The sequence below is a fragment of the Corvus kubaryi genome, unplaced genomic scaffold, assembly GCF_017639235.1.
Source record: "Corvus kubaryi isolate FWS band 111438036 unplaced genomic scaffold, C.kubaryi_AGA036_p1.0 37334, whole genome shotgun sequence".
Lineage (NCBI taxonomy): Eukaryota > Metazoa > Chordata > Aves > Passeriformes > Corvidae > Corvus > Corvus kubaryi.
This window is the reverse complement of record NW_024581108.1, coordinates 5335337-5353045: the sequence shown is the minus strand read 5'-3', so window position 1 is coordinate 5353045 and position 17709 is coordinate 5335337. Positions and strand designations below refer to the sequence as shown.

The window sequence follows — 17709 nt, the reverse complement described above, 5'->3', positions numbered from 1 at the left end:
TACATACAAAGGCATATATATGTAATATAGACAGATGAATACAGACACAAATATAGAGCCATACACAAATATAGAACCATACATTCACTTTAAAGAACAGAACTCAGAAACATGAGTGCCAGTGAAAGGCACTCTCTTTAGACTGGTGAGTAATTTGGGGTAACTGGTTTGGAGGTTTTTTCTACAAAATATTTTGATATCAGCAGTTGATCCAGCAAGCATTTTTTAGAGTCTATTTAAGGACTGTAACATCACTCAAAGGAAACAATCCTTCACCAAAACCCCTTCACAGAGGAAAATCCATCCTGCTCTGAGAACACAGCACTTGCTCTTCACATCTCACTCTGCTGCAGAACTCTTTGTAACAGCTATTTTTAGTTTAAAACAAGCTTCCACTGCCTTCCAGCCTTCCTGCTGAGGAACTGCCACACAGACAAGGTCTGAGCAGACAAAGCGTTTGCAAATATTTTTGGCTAAGCCAAGTCCTGTATTTCTTTTAAGGTTATTGGATGCCTATGAACTGCTCCTGGAGTTGGAAACAAGCAGCATCTTCTAACAGCAGAATACTGAATGCTGACAACAATAAGCAAAATAAAACAACCCAAACGTAACCATTTACTGTGTGTCTCCCTAGTTTAAAATAAACAGGTTCTGTTCTTTTTACTCTTACACGATCCCCTTACACACCTTTAAGGAGTAGTGAGTGGGCTGACCTTCCTGTTTGTGCTTACAGCATTCAAGCCCTTTTTGTACCCTTGTGCAGTGTTTCCACTGACTGGAACTAGGTCTTTCAAAAAACATGTCAATACGCCTGGGCACACAGAGCCTTAGGAAAGAGGTGTACAGTAGCTTAGGTAGGACACATCATGGCTTTATTTGCAATGAGTAAGAAATACTAATGTAAGACAATATAAATTTAAAATGTAAGTTCAAAAGCAAAGGGATCTCTACAGGCAGCTGATGTAATTCAAGAAGACAAGCTAGTTACTGATATCTGTGACAGTGTTTTGGACTAATATTCGAAGTGAAGGACATGACAGCAATTAAGAGGCAGAGTGATAACTTTACTGAGGAACAAATATGGCAAGGGGTCAGGTACCATCAGTATAATAACTGTCATAACTTACCTTCTATCAGGATGATGCTGGAACAGCAACCAAAACATTTTGACAGACAGGCCAGGTTCTCATAGAATAAAATAAAATCCCCAACACCTCCTCCTACAACCTAAGAACCTGTTGGACATGCCAGAGATGGCCAAAACAGAGGTGATATTTTACACGCAATAATAGCTTGATGTGGCCCATGGGCCACACTCTGGGGACCCTTGCCTTACAAAGGCCTCATAAAAGAACATTGCTTTCATTTGTCTGTGTTGAGAGAGGCTTCAGACCATTTCTGATCTCTTCCTTTACAGTCAAACAGAGTAAAGACATGGTGAACACTTATCAACTAAAAATATATGTAAATTGTCATACTGTTTTGATTAAGCCAAAAATAAATGGCACAAAGTAGCGATCACAGAGACCATTATTGTTTTCAATACAAGGTTTCCTAGATAGTTCACAGAGGATTTCCTTATCCTTTCCAGCGCCAGATTCCGAATGCAAAATTGTGAGATATGATAACTTTCAAGTGTGTCAATGATGGAAGAGCCAGGGCACTTACAAGGATTTGCAAAGCAGCTATAAATAGACAGTATACAGTGATAGGTAACCTAACAGTCACAACTTTGTACCATCATTAAAATATGAGCATTTATTCAAAGATTCACTTCTAGAAATTATTAGCTTTTAAGGATCAAAAATACTCCAGTTTATAGCAATTCACTCTCACACACACTAATACTATTTATCTACCTTATTCCCTCAAGCAGAAAAAAAAATTGGTAGTGCACATCCTTTTTAATCAACAAATATCCACATAAACACACTGTACATTGTATTTCAAATAATCATTTTGTACGGTAACACAAATATATCACAATCAACTATGAACCTCATAACTCTTCATTAAATATGCAATTACTCACAGGAATATTGATGAAAACAGTATCAAACTCTGACGCTGACAGAAACCTTTTTAATGGCACCATGAAAAACTGCAAGAAAAAAATATATATACATAGAATTACAATAGTCAATCTTCCAGACTACTATAAAAATGCATGTTACAAGTCTGAAAGCAGCATCTTACTTTCTCAATTGATTCCAGTGTTTCAGTGTACTTCTCTTCAGTTTGCTTTATTTCAGCAAGACAACAGCTTCTTATGTCGTTTTCAGGACATTTCTGCAATTACAATGGAGTCAAGTTTAAGTCATTAACAGGCACCTAATGGATAACAAATGGTTTTATTTGTTTAGAATTACGCAATTAGGATAACTGCTTCCTGACATTCTCTGAGTACTGCAGCCTCCAAAGATGACAGCAATAACCAACAATATTTTAATGTTCAATCAGCTGATGACTTTAGTAAAATCAAAATCAAAGTAATATTATGAAAAGTTAATGTTTAGATATAAAACACTGAAGTATCAGCAGGTACTTTGGAAGATGAAATACAAGGTCACATTTAATTTACATCCAGACTGAGAAATCCTATTTAAAACACTCAGCAGTTAATAATTCCACTAAACTTAATGGGGCTAAATCATGTAAGCAACTTTACATTGCAATAAATATTGGATTCAGTCTAATCCTTGTACTTATTTACAGTTTTCCATTTTTATTTCTCAAGGGGAGCTTTCTCTTCAGATCCAATAGGAATATGTCCTCAGATCAGGAAGTGCAGTGACCTCAAAGTTCAGCTCTTGTATATGTATGTGTGTGTCTCCAACAAGACCCTGGGATTTTTCCATGTAAACCACCAGACTCACAGGACATGGAAGTAATTATCAGTAATTACAGGACTCCATAAAAATAGTTTACAAGCACTCGTACCCAAGATAGGATTTACAGCATTACAGCTTCAATAAAATCTGATTTCAAATAAAAGAGTAAATAACTGGAAGATGATATGGAACCATTCATGTCAAGCAAGGCACAGAAGATCTGGAGATACAGAGGTCAGCATGGAGGTTTGACACAGTAACTGGATAGGCTCTTGCAGTTAGAAGCAGTAACTGATCCAAAAATGTTTTCTCCAACAACAACAATAAGCAGTATCTTACTAAGCAACAGGACTATCACGTCCTTTCTGAAGCATATTTATCAGTTTGCAACATCCTTCAGCATATCCCTGGTTTATCTTACCTATTTTCATCCAGTGCAGAGAATCCCTGTGCTGCACACAGACCTGATGACTAGATGTTATTCAAATACAGGGAGAGTCAGGAGTAGAAATTTAGCACTACAGTTCTTTCCATTCAGAAAAAATACTTTCAGCTTTTGAACAAAAGACTTTTCTCCTCTAGGAATCGCAAAATTTCTAGATTAAAATTTGACTATTTAGCTCCTAGTATGTTCAAGAGTTAGACTCCTTCCACTCCCTCTCTGCTGCCAGGCTACTGGACACACCTGCTAAGCACAGCACAGCAAAGAGTAAGCCACACTTACACTCTCCATGAGCCACATACAGCTCCTAGACAGCTTGGCTACCTTACAGTGGGAAATGTATTCCTACCATCTCAACAAGATGCCAAGCTGCAAACACACAGGTACATAAAGCTTGGTCACTGTTCTGGCTGATCTCCTTTACCCTTCTCTCTTTGTCTCCATATGACTCCACAACCAGCTCCTGCAAGCGGAGCATGACTTCTCACTCATCTACCAGGTGCAGCAATTTCAGAAATTACTCTTGAAAACCCAATTTATGCAGTTCTTCATTTTCCCACAATGAACATTGAGGTTCCATCTTTATCAGATGCAGACACAAGTAACCACTTTGCAAAAATACAGCTTTATCAGAAGAACTGTGCTTTGTGAGCATCATCATCTGATGGTCACCCTCATCTCAAATGTATCATTTATTCCCAAATTCTTTTGTAGGAGTAAGAAGACATTGTAACAGTTAACTGTAATTTATTATTCTCTATAAAGTATTAGAATTTGACATTATTTAGACATTCAGCTATTTTTTATCTTTAGCTCAATACTGTTCAAAATGTTTGCAGTATTTGCCCCAATACAGAAGTTGCTGTACTCAATAGTTCATATACATTTGCAAAATTTGGGGGTTTGTTGTTCAACACTCATATGAGCAATGTAAAAAAATCCTGGGATTCCACTTAAAACCTTTTACTTCAATTTTGTGGTCACCTAACCCAAAGAAATCACTAACACAGACACGTTCAGCAGAAATTAACATATCAATTTTTCTATGTGTACTAAAAAAAATCTATCATTTGAGTGCAATAAACAAAAGGAAAGAAGGAATAAGAAATAATGTGTGATACCAGCACAGGTAAGAAAAGCTGCCTTTGAAGTTCAGCTACTCCTAGAGAAAACTTAGTGGAACAGTTTACTTTGCAACATAATGACAACCAAATGATCAACAAAAACTACAAGGTTGAATAACCAAGAAATTAATAATTTGAAACAATTCTCAGTTGTCCTTGTTAGGCTAGTTGTCCAAACAACAGCTGAAACAATATTAAACACAATAATTTCCCAATATTGTAACCATTTTGGAGGTAGGACATTTTCAAGTAAGCAACTTGAAAATGTTAGTAACTGCTCTTAAAATAGCTGGTAAATTTTACTAGTCAAAACTATCCAACAAAATAATTACACAATTCATTTAAAAATTACTTTTTTTTTTACTTACTATAGTTAATGTTTTCCCCTTTACCCAAACAGCCTGCAAAGTCTTACACAGGAGATAATGCTCTGATGCAACAACTCCAGATGCAAGTAAGCAGGAGCGTCACTGAAACTATCTATAAAGGCATCATTTCAACTTTCAAAAAGTTAACTGCTATTGTTCCAAAGCAGCTAGAAATTGGAAAACATACAGGTTGCTGTGCTGCTTCATCTTTCATTAGGTCTTCATAAACTTCCCCACCTTCATCTTCTCCATAGACACAATCATACAACTCCTCATCTTCCTCAACACCAGTTTCACTGAAAAGACGAGACAAGAAAAAAAAGCTATGCAGCACAGACAAAGTACCATCAGCTCTACAAGGGACTACTCACAGGAAAAGTTTCTACAGTAAACAAACAGATTAATTAATAGAATATCTAATGAAAATAACTCATTAAGGGAAATTAAGTCCATTAATTTTCTTTTCTCAATTAACTTAAAATAAATTTGTACAAAATCAACACAATACTGAAGACTACATTCATTTAGAACCACATGGAAACTAAACCAGACAGCAAAACCAATACATCAGGACAGTTTTGTCACAAGATACAATTCAGTTGCCCTCTTCTCTTTGACTCTTTTCCCACCATATCCAGTGAAGAGGAGCTGCCTCTCCTCATTGCCTGGCATCCCACTACACTGGGATATGAGACACTACTACAGTTCTGCTTGCCTGTCATGGATTAGCAAGCATAGTCCCAGAAGTGATGTTCTTGCAAAGAGGTGCTTACAGCTTCCTCTGTGACCTGATAGAACCTATCAGCTGGCCAGTTTGAATATGGACAATTCTTTGAGCCACTTAAAATTGTGACCGCCTCTGTGATCCACACTTAAGAATAGACAACCCCCCCACAGCTCTGTCTCGTTTCCAGTGCTGGGACAGGTGGCTGCAGGCCCCGTGCGGGGGCCAGCGGGCCCGGCCCAGGCCCTGCTCAGGCTGGGCTGGTCCAGGCCAGGGCAGGCATCCTGGAGCCGATGGGCCCTGTTCCACCTGCGGAACCCCCCCCCCCCAGCCCTGCTGGGAGGAGCTGGAGCAGCTCGGCTCCCCCTCTCCAGGGCGGCCAAGATTCAGCTGAAGCTGCACCGCTGTTCGGCAGAGGTCATGTGACCGACAGTGATAAGCGAAATTCCAGCTGCAAGGCCGAGGTGAGATTAACCCTTTTAGTGCTGTGGAGAGCTGAAAACCTGAGGGAAGAGAAGGAGGAGATGCTTAAAGCTGAAATTCTGTTGTGAAGCTATGATGTATCAGAGTACCCGTTGTAATTTCATGAAGGCATGGGGGGTGGAGTGTTTAACTTGTACTTGAGAGCAAAAGCACCTGCACTGAGATAGGCAGATGCTGAAGCAGCTGTAATTTCATGAGAAATTTGAACAGGGAGAGATGGAAGCGATGAGGACTTTTGCTCCAAATGGGAAAGGAGAAAACCTCAGTTCCTAGAGACGCTCCCAGAGATAGTCCTAAAGATGAAGATGAGGAAGACCCTTTGCTCCCAGGGAAGGAGGAGGGCCTCTGTTCTTAGAGATGAAATGCTCCCAGAGATGGGTGAAGAGAACTTTTGTTTCTGAACGGCTCAACTTTAAAATTGTACCCCAAAAAACTTCAAGAGTGGACCCTCGAAAGCAGTTGTGGGAAAAGCTGCAAGTCATGGGAAGGGACTCACATGCGAGCAGAGAACCAACCTGGGCGGCTGTCTCGTTGTGATAATGTTTTCATAGCATGGGCAAGAGATACTCCTCTTCCTAAATGGACTGAACAAGGTTGTTATGGAAGTGGTAAACAGACTGAACATCTCAAGGGTTGTCTTTTTACATTGTCAGTGGGAGAAGGGAGAAAGGTGGTGGGAGGAGAAGAGTTCTGAAGGTGTGGTATGATTTTTTTTTTTTCTTCTTTTAGGTCTGTTAACAAACTTCTTTATATTCTTTCAAGTTTGGTGCCTGCTTTGCGTTTCTCCTAATTCTTATCTCACAGAAGGTAAACAGTAATGAGTATTTTGGACCAGACCACTACACTGCCTGAAGAAAGGACTGGGGTAAAATACACCAAAGACTGCAGAGTCAGCACTGAGGTACTGTACCTCCACACCATAAACCAGGATCTGGATCATCTCATGCAACCTTCAGCTACACAAAAATGAAGAAAGAAATCAAACTGAAAATCAGACAGTCCAACGAAACTGAGTATGCACAAGCGATATCCTCCAGTTGCCCAAACTGCAGAAATAAAGCTGGAAGTCAATGCTCAACTCTACCCTCGGCTAATTCAATTTCATTACAATCAGCCCTGCTAGAGTGTTACTGACTTTGTGCTAGCGCTATATCAAGCCCATATCTTTCACTCATATTTCTTAGCGTATGTCTACAAAAGAACTCTAAAAGATGTTGAAAGCAGTTGTGTCACAATAATAATATAGAAACTGGATCAGATATCCTGACAATTTTGAGATTTTTCCTGCTGAAGACAACACTGAAATCCTTCAGAGTAAAAAACAACAGGTTAGTCCAACATCTCCATTTCCACTAGCAGTGATGGTGTGCTAGCACTTCACATTAAACACTGGCAGATGTCAGATGCCGCAGACACACTCCATTCTATCACCTCTGCTCCAGGGAAAAAAAGCTAGCAGAAAGGCAAGAGTAAGGATAGAAACATTTAACTACTATAGCTCTTTCTGACAAAAAGACTTAAATTAATTTTAAATTCTTTAGACACCATTTAAACTCAGGGACAATTAAATTAATTTCAAGTAAGCTTACTAAAAATTGATGGAAACTAAAAAATGTGGGCCATTTGCATCATTCAATGGCACATTTGTTTCTTATTCTTGAATTGCTTTCTCCACAATTGAGACAGCATGCAACTATTAAATTTCAGTTAATATTCATAATTAGTTGCACAAGAAGAGTTACGAATCAATTTCTTTGGTATGCTCTGTTAGTTTTTTTTTTTAATGAAACACTGTCTCCCAGTGCTGAATTTATATACCCATTTAAGAACTGGTGGAATTATTATTTTTAAACTGTTATAATGCCACCACATCTAAGAGATAAGGACACCACCTCTTGCCCACTTGGGTCTCAGAGGAGACTGCAACTCCCACTTTCTGCACACTTGGCTACACAGAGTGAAACAATTATCTATGAGACAGGTGGCTGCAGAGATGAGGACAAGCTTTGCAGGGAAAGTGATAAATTGAGCAATGCCAATCATGGTAAGGTTTCCCTTCTTTACAGGCAATGAAGAAAAAAAAATCCCTGGTGTGAACAGCAGCTTGTTTCCCACATTACAGCACATGACATGCAATGAGTGCTGGTGAACTTTGAGCCTTGGAACAGTGAGCTCCGATCTAGCCCTTGTCCAACATGATTCCTCACGGATCTTGAGAGATCCTAGCCATAGGATATAAGAGTATCCTGACAATCCTGCAAACACTTACCCAGAAGAGGTAAATGCACTCATATGAAGAATTTCACTGACCTTAGGGAAATGATCCACTTGAATTAAGATCCAAACATGCATTTTCTTTCCAAGTTCAAGACAATTTCTTTGAGTGCCTTACAAGTGATCTTGCAATCTTCTGAAAGCTTTCTTATAGTACAGACAGGTAACTTAGAAATGCATTTTTTATTTACTTTGCTACCAGCAGCCTCTATGAAACATGCTGCTTTATATACACAAATGTATCACAATAATTCAAAAAAGTTTTCATAATTAATTCTTCCTGGTCAGCATAATGACTAACGAAATATTTACAAATGAAATAAATATCCCATTCTCATTAAAACTATACGTTCCTCAACACAATACAAACAATAGCATGCAACTGAAAGACAGAATCTTTAATTAATATATTAACAACATACTCTATTAAATCAGGAAGACCTTTGTAGATATCTTCATCATCCACACTTTCTTCTGTAGGGAAGGGCCTACAGAATGAAAAATAACATTAATTACAGATAGCAGTAGCCTAGTCATATAGTGGGCTTCTTTTTGATTTCCAAAATTTTCACCCAGATTATTGTATATGAATGTGTTTATACATTCCCCCCTTTTTCTGATGAACGGTATATGCGTATTTACACTTCGTTACGTGGATTGACACTTAATATAATACAAACCCTACTGCATGCAGTTGTTATAAATCACCACTAACATACATCATTGTCATTTTTGAACTGGGAAAAAAGGTCAAAACTTTCAGGTCTGGTTCAGGGTTTTTTGGTTTCTTTTTGAAAACAAGAATCTCACAAACTTGGCCAATTTTGCTGATTTTCTAGAAGCGAGAAAGAGGAGAAACCCCATTCGTCTTTACATAAATCAGCACTGCATCAGCTTGATTTATGATTCATGTGTCACGATTATCACACAAGTTCTGCAATACTGCTCCTCTGTTCACCTCCTGTTTCACCATGAGCAGGACACATAGCTCAGGCCCTTCAGTAAGGTAGCAGACAGCTTTTGTAACTCCTCAGAGGTCCAGAGCCTTGGTTAGCTGCTCACCTGGCAAAGTGGCTTACAGCTAGAGAAGTTCTTAGTGGGGGACACCACCTATCCTGCCTGTAACAACTTTTCCAAGGAGCATCACACCAAGAGGCCCTACTCCCACCATTCCCTATAGCAGTAACATACCTTATTCCTGTGCCTAATGCAATAGGAGTACGGGAAAGCTTTGAAAGTGTTTCTATCACCTGCAGAAAAAGGAAATAGAAACTATGATAAGTTGTGGAACAGAAGCAATAAAACATTTTGTTCTCGATTGTTTCATTATCAGCAGCACCACTTCAGATCAAATTATATAAACAGAGAAAATCTGGCTGTGCCAAACACAATTTGCAATTGGACCTGGATGCACTTGTAATCAAATTTGATCCTACAGACTGCTCGGAACAGTTGGGTTTCTTATTGCAGCTGCAGGAAGAACGGTTTTGAGCTTTGCCGCACGGCGGGCAGCAGAGGGAGCCAAAGGCCAAGGCAGCAGAAGCCCTGGGGGGAACTGGCTGGGAGCGATCCGGGGGCCGAAGCTGAGCCAGCTCTCATCGGCCCCACAACCGAAGCTGCACAACGGAGCCCTGAACCCTTCTTCATTTTTGGAATACGGCAGCAGTCTGGAAGATCTCATTCTAAGAGAATACTCCTGTAACCGCGGAGGTTACACAGATAGCGAGGGAGAGCATCAGTAAGGGTAGAACACATACACGGTCACATACATGGAGTTGTTTTGTTGGCAATTGAATTAATACAAGACCTGCTTTGATTCTGCCTAGCATGTCCTCTCCATCATAAATACTTACTCGTATACTCAGATATGCAAGTCTTATTTGCTAGAGAGAGAAAATGACCCAAAATTATACCCTGCCTGAATTTCCACACTGCCAATGACCAGGTTTCCCCTGAACTCCTCAGAAGTTTCAGCCTGTATCTTTTCAAATCAAAATCCAAATTAAGCTGAAATCTCCAAATAAGGCTTTTATCAGCAGTATCAAAATTCAGTACAACAATTCTACTTTTCTGCATTTCACAGGCATTTGGGAATAATCTCTACCATTTCGGTTTTTTATTTTTGAAGTTCTAATTACAAGACTACCCTGACCATGAAAGAGAGTTAAAAGTGCATCTCTCAAAGGAAGGAAAATTACATGTTTACACAGGAGAATGACAAAGTAAAAACCACAGAGAAATCTTACAAACTACAGAGCTTAAACTGAAGTTACAAAGCCTCCACAGTGAATCATATTTCATAGGCAGATGAGCAAAATCAAGAATTAACATTAGATTAATTCTGTGAAAGGAATATCTGGAATTCATTTAAGCTGCTGTGAAAATTAATGCCACAAAAAATTTCGTTTTGCCTTACAGCAAAGACAAAGAATAATAAAAACTAATAAATATGCCATTAACATAATCAAAGGTGGGGCACATATTTCCCCTATGAACAGAAGAAATGCAATATGGTCTAGAGTAAGCTTTAGAAATTGTGGATAAAAGTTGACTGAATAGATGACAAAATGATTAAAAACTATTTCACATTAATCAAAAGGTCAAAAGGGAAAAAGACTCCTTTAACAAGTCTTACTTTTGCAGGGGAGTTCTGGTTTCCGTAGCAGACCAGAACCTGCCTCTGCACACCTGCAAGAATCCCAGTGCAGAACTGCAAGGACCGCTGAGCCACACAAGACAAGATGCTGTGGGATTCAATGGCAAAATGATCTGTCCTGACACATGGGTGGCACTGATTGGCAAAATTACAGGAGGTTTAAGGGTTCTCGAAACAAAGAGGGGCAAGTCTGGTGAACTGAATATCCCTTACTTGTTTCAACACGGTATTTCCCAGCACACGAAAATCTTTTGCAAACTATTCCACCCACACAGACCCTTTTCCTTAGAGGGATTCTCACTTATCTAGCATAATCAAAACCAGTAGACACATGGCTTACTCTTCACAGCTAATTACAGTTGCTTCAAGATAACAAAAAAAAAAAAAAAAAAAGAAGGCTGTACAAATAAAATTGTGAATTTTAGGTAGGTAACTAGCAAATGTTATTCCCAAAGTGTACTGCTAAATTATATTTTAGAGCTATCATTGTGAACACAAACAAAAGCAAGATTTACAAACAAGAGGAACAGAAAAACCTTTTCAGGAACTGATGTGAAAACTTGGAGGGGGCAGGCACGGAGACACACGATGACACCACACACACTGAGGAAGCCAGAGAAGCATTTACAAGAAAATGCACACAGAGAAAAGGACAGAGAAAGAAACTGTACGACTAGAGACAACAGAAGACTACAAGAATCTTCCCTGCTCTTAGAACAGAGACCATTAAGCACTCCAGTCTCTAGTTAAGATTAAAACACAGATACAACTTCCACAGAATAAAAGATAATGCTTACCCACTGAACCACTGCTATTAAACCACAGCTTAAAACAGCGCTGTCAAGAAACAGAACCATGTCTACCAAGGAGTATTTTTCTTGCAGTTGTGGCTTCCCTAAAGAATTCCAAGAAAAATATCAGGAATACTTGCACCAGTAAGTGTACATGAAATTACCACTTCTGGTCAACACACTTTTTCAAATCATACACATGCAAATGTATTTGCTCCAACAAAATGTGGGGCAAAACAAGATTCTCCTTCCACATGAAATTTCAGTTCTTTGGTTCTGAGACACTGAAGGAACAACTAAGAGTTTCCAAATTTCAAAGTTCATGGGGATAATTGCAGTTATGTAGTTATGGGCCAAGTTGCCTGAAATAGAATTTCAATAGTCATTCATCAAAACAAAATCAAACGCAGCAAAATGTCCAATTTTCAATAACTGACAAAGAAAGACTCAGGAGTTTTTCAGAACAGCACAAGTTTGAAGTCCTTTACAGTTGATGTGAGGGGACCTCTAATACAGTGCAAGTCTGAACTCCAAAAATTACAATGTACCATACACATTAAAGTCCCTAACATTCAATTTTGCACTTTTCATGTGCCTTTTTTTTTGCTTTGCTCTCTTCCTTTCAGCAGAGCTTTAAACCCTTTTATGTGTTTAACCCTAAATGACTGCCCAGTTCTCTTCCAAAGCAAGGATTCTGACAAATGTCCCTGTTTGAATGAGGCTTAACTGGATCTTAGTTTAAGTGCAAAAATAGCACTCCTTGCTTGTCCAAAGTGCAGAACAACAAGGATTCCATGCCTGGTGCTGCTCTGCACCCAACAAATGTACCAAGGGCTGCAGAGCTTTGCACACACACACTACTACTAGAACAGTCAGCAAAAAACAGGTACTGAATAAAGATTCCTAATTGACATTCTGGCCAGCTATGACACACACAAAAAAGAAATATTTATACTCCAAAACATTCCACAACAACTACATTCTTTCACACTGAAAAACTCAATAACTCCATGACTCTCCTGCAGGGAACCTGACACTGGGAGATATTAGCAAGAGGCTTCCAGGCATAAAAGGAAGCCTCACTGCGCCCACCCCAGCACAGCTCCTTTGCACTGCCTAACACCATCAGAGGTTAAGCAGGTCTTTAGAAGTCACATCAAAGTCACACTCTCTTCAAGAAGACGTGAATATCCAAGTTTGTTTTTCAATACATAGCCAGTTTATGCAAAATATGACACAAAATTCAAATCTACAGCCCTGGAAGAAGAAGCACACCTCAGCCTACACCCTGGTTAGTGGCTCTGCTCCTCATTCATGTTTCAGGCACTGTTGGCAAGAACAATAGTCTCACACTGTACATTAACTCTTTACTTCATTAATAACTCTAACAGCATTTTTTTGGCTTGGTATTTATTGTGGCTTCACTTGACTTACAGTTGTACGTCGGACTCTCCAGTTTATGTAAGAACTTTAATATGGCTTGCCAAAACATTATTTTGTAATTTCCTGCAGCCATACTCTTCAGTTAATCACATCAGATATTCCCGTGCCTGCTTACAGCAGCAGTACACAAGAAGGACTGTTTTACTTCTTTCCATAGCAGCAGTGTGTCTGAGTTTAAAATGTCCCTTTCTAAAGTATTTTGGTGGTGTCTCTTTTTAATCTTGTTTCTTTAAAAAGAACTTGCAAATCATGCAGTTAAAGAACAGATTGAGTACATTTTAAAAGTGCTTTTCCACTTTTAAAAGAAACAGAAGTAAATCATTTTGCAACTCACTGTCTCCCCAAACAAGCAATTCCGTGCTACTGACAGCTGCTGTAAGGACTACGCCCATATTTGTATTTCTGATGTTTACCTAAACTGAAAACACTAAGTGATCAACAAGTGTTGATGGCAACAGTTTCTTAGCTTATGCCAATAAAACCTAGAAAGACTCATTTGTGGTTGGATCATCAAAGCAGTTGCTTCCATGCAGGCACTTAAATCAGGATGTGTTTTCCTAAGACACGGTGAAAGTCAGCTCTGGGCAGATCATGAAAAACAAAAAGCCAATGCATACAGAAATCCAATGTTCCTAGAGAACACAAAGTCATACATTCTCTGCATCATGGGGTGAGGCTCTTATGAGGCCAATTTTAAGCGCCACATATCCAGGACACTTTAAAGCCAGAACTGCTAGTCATGCCTACAAGCTGAGTGAATTTCATGAAGCTGTTTTTACTCATACATCAGACTGATGAGGAGCAGGTGAAAGAGAAACATCATTTTATGTCTCTGTCACCCAGAGATAAGATTAAATTGCTATACATAAATATATTCTCAAATGACTTATATTAAGAAAGAAGGTTTATCATTTGCTACTGTAGAGTTTACCAGGCTCTGGACAACCTTAGATCAATACTTCATTTGGCACAGAAAGGGATGGGGGGGGCGATTGAAACATACATTGATTAATATGTATTAATACTGTACACTAATCCATCACTAACCTTTGAACCAAAAGAACTCTAGGAACTGCTATATTTCCATTTTACTTGGTTAAAAAATGAAAAAGAAAAAAGAAAGAAAAAAAGAAAAGACATGTAGCCAGACAACTCCAGGGTGATCACACACCTGCTGATCCAATGAGCATATAAGTCCAAGTAAAGCGTGTTCGTAAGTTAAATTGAACATTTTCTCTCCATCTGCCTTATTCAAGTACCATGCTAGTAGTCTGTGTTGGTTCAGGTTAGTTTTAATCAAACCACAAGCCTCTAGGGAAGGAGAAAGGATGAAGACTTTTCAAAAAGGCAAAATAAATGAAAACTCGTTAAAATTAAAGGAAAGAAGGGAAGGGCAGGAGGGGAAACAGAGAGAGAGAAGAAAAAACATGACCTAAAAGTAAACCTTTGTTTCACATACTGGCACCTGTAACAGGCCCTTAAAAACAAAAACCAAGTTTCAAATGTCAGCTATGCAAATATGCCTCTATTAAAATACTGTTGTGGCATGCACTGAAGTGTCAAAGCCATACAGACACAAAGATATGAATGAAAATTTACAGCCTTGGCACCTGCACCAACACCTCCTTAGGAACGGGACAGACCTCCAGCAGGTAGAAATGCAATTGTCTGCGTTTCATTACACACAGCTTCACATACAGCTGTATCCCAATTTTCACCTCATTCAGATAATAAAATCCAGATTTTAGGTGTAGAGCACTGACAGGTGCAATCCAAAGGAAAGCCACAAATTTACTTTCCACTGGAGTAATCACCGGCTGCGGGATGCTGCCTGTTTTCTCACTCACATCACCTTCAGCCATCCTGATTCTGGCTCTCTTGTTGTCCATGTCCACTCTTCCATTTCCACTGAACTCCATCCTAAGGAAACACATCTGAAGACTACTTCATCCCTCTTTCCCATCAAGGCTTAGCACTGGCATAGTGGCAGTAAGGAAAACAGACTGACTGTCCCAGGGAACCATGGCAGAGAAATTCACAGCCCCAAGCCAAGTCTTTGTGACTGACAGAAGCCTGCCAGAAACTGTGAAAAAAAGGTTTGAAACCAGGTGCCAAATGCTTTCATGCAGAGGCAGCAAGGGTACGACTGCTATAAAAGCTGCTTTTGGCAGTCATGCACATTTCCTCTGAGCACTGAGCCTCAGCTCCATCTGCGAGAGCAGAGCTCAGAGGGGCTGTTGTGCTGCAGGGGGAAGCCTGGCTGGCTCTGGGCATGCAGACCTTCATACCCTACATGCATTGCCCTAGGAAAGTCTCATCTCATATGCATTTTCTCTAGTGTCTCCACAATGAAGTGGCAGGAAAGTTTCTCCAGAGTAAATAAATAAATAAATAAATCAAAAGACAAAAAAAATAGCCAAAACAAAAAAACTCCTGGGTGTTGCCGCTCTGTTCGCAGATAAGCTAAATACAGAGATGCAAACCACGGGGACTTCGAAAGCCCTGGGGAATCAACAGCTACAGAAGATGCAACTTTTTCTCCAAAGCCTTGTAAGGAGGAGAGGTGAGATGGGCAGTTAGGTACCAGGAAGGCAGGCAGAGCTTGTAGAACATAGTTTTTCCAAGCCACTCAGAAAGATATGAGGACAGATGACCTGATGTCCAAAAGGACAGGTTGAGGCCAAGAATATTTACCCCTTGTAATAAAAATGGAACACCTGACATTAAGTTAGAAATACCCAAAAGAAGAGTTCTGTTGTTTTCTTTTCACATCTCTAACTTACACCAAGCAACACTCAACGTCATATGTTTACATTACAGATGTGAAGTATCTACAGCAGGTTGGATGCCTCACTAACCAAATATCTCCTCCTCTTTTTGCAGACTGAACATTTGCAACATTTTACTCCTTTTATCAGAAGTGGTAACTCTGACAATGCAAACTCTGGAACTAGAACAGTGGGACTGGCTGACAGAACTGCACACATGAACCCTAAACATTAAAGAAGGAGAAACAAAACCAAACGCTCTCTGGGAATCTGTAAAACTCAATACCACGTTATTAGGACTACAATGAGCAAGTCTTGACTAATCAATATCCAACAATGGATACAAATGTATGTACACTTTAAAAAATGTGCTTAAAACGCCATTTTTCAAATTTTACGGCTCTGACAAGGCTACAGTTGCTAGTCCAAAAGCATGAACGGTTCCCTAGATGGCTCTGTTCTTACAAGGAAACGAGAAAGTTCCAACATTCTCAACAGTCCTGCTCATTTCTTGGTTCATTTTGTCCTCAAGGCCGAAAGACACCCTAACACAAGCATGGAGGGAAGGAGTTCTAGCAGCTGCTTCCTGTCTGCAGCTCGTGGTTTTGATTCTTTGAATGCCTTCCAACCCTCACCATGCCTTCTGGGGTGTTAAGTTCGGGGCTGTTTTTTCAGTTGGGTTTTTTTCTTTCTTTTTAAGATCTTGCTTAAAGAATGGCAACCTTACTTCAAGCATTGCTGTGTTACGAACACTGCAACTAATAGCACGAGTGCAGGCTGCCTCAGAGCATACAGTTCTTCTAAGTGTGGAATAGAAGTTTGCCTTTTCTGGTGCATTTACTACATTTCCGGTTTTGCATGGAGGGCAAAAGAATACAAAAGGATATTCCTAGGACAGTACTGCAAAACCTATCTGCTATTAAGTCATTCCAGTCCCCTTCAGAATAAAGATTACAAGAATAACCTATGCTTAGAAACAGCATCTTCGAGCTGCATTCAGCTTTGATCAAGTGCTTGTTTTCACTGCTTTTGGAACACTCTTATTGATGATACCATTTTTTTTACCATATTTTATAGGGGTCATAACAGTAATCAATCATGAAAGAAATAGCTTTTTCCTGCATTTTAAACAGGGTATTTTAACACAATCTTTTTCTTTTACCTAAATGTAAGCATTCCTTTTAAAATCCCTAATGACCAGAGAGATTACCAAAGGTGTTCAGACTGAACGTGTGGGGTTTTTTAAATAGGAATGAATATAAATCAATGCTCTGTGTTTTCCAAAGTTACATTTCTTTTGCTCCTGCCCTTTCACAGACTTCAAAAGACTATTTTTACATGTTTCGAAAAGAACAAGAAAATTCTCTAAACTGCAACCACCAGTTTGTACACTATGTAGATACATTTTGGGTGTTCTTGACCTTGGATGTCTAAAATTGGCATACAAATATTTTAGAAGGAAATTAGTGCTTTCATATTCATTATTGATTGCACCTCCAATACTGTTTTAGGTATGCATCCTGCAGTTTAAGTGATGTGTGGTTTCCTCACTCCCACTGTGTTATTTCACTTTAATATTTAAACAGATTTTTGTCAATTTTGATCCTAGCAAGAAAAACACTCAGAGGAGGCTGTGCAATGGAGTTTTCTTCCTCTCTTCTGGTAAAAGCAGAGGAAGAGTTTTTCTTCCTGTCTTGGGTGAACCAGTCACTGCCACACTTCTCCCTTTTCTGAGTTTACTTTAACCATTGACTATACAAATTTAACTAGTGTGTGGCTTTGCTTAGTGGCACCAAATCACTCCT

The 17709-nt window shown here is 39.3% G+C and overlaps 1 protein-coding gene across 3 annotated transcripts in view; it reads right to left on the bottom strand.

Annotated features, from left to right (window-relative positions):
* VAV3 (vav guanine nucleotide exchange factor 3) overlaps nucleotides 1-17709 on the bottom strand; it is a 152871-nt gene that overhangs the window by 90224 nt on the left and 44938 nt on the right. For all 3 annotated transcript variants that reach the window (XM_042029991.1, XM_042029992.1, XM_042029993.1), the window contains exons 3-7: nucleotides 9438-9496; nucleotides 8669-8734; nucleotides 4953-5061; nucleotides 2197-2289; nucleotides 2033-2101 (exon numbers count right to left, since the gene is read on the bottom strand). In XM_042029991.1, the coding sequence (XP_041885925.1) occupies nucleotides 2033-2101; nucleotides 2197-2289; nucleotides 4953-5061; nucleotides 8669-8734; nucleotides 9438-9496 (396 nt within the window). The remainder of the gene's footprint in view (nucleotides 1-2032; nucleotides 2102-2196; nucleotides 2290-4952; nucleotides 5062-8668; nucleotides 8735-9437; nucleotides 9497-17709) is intronic.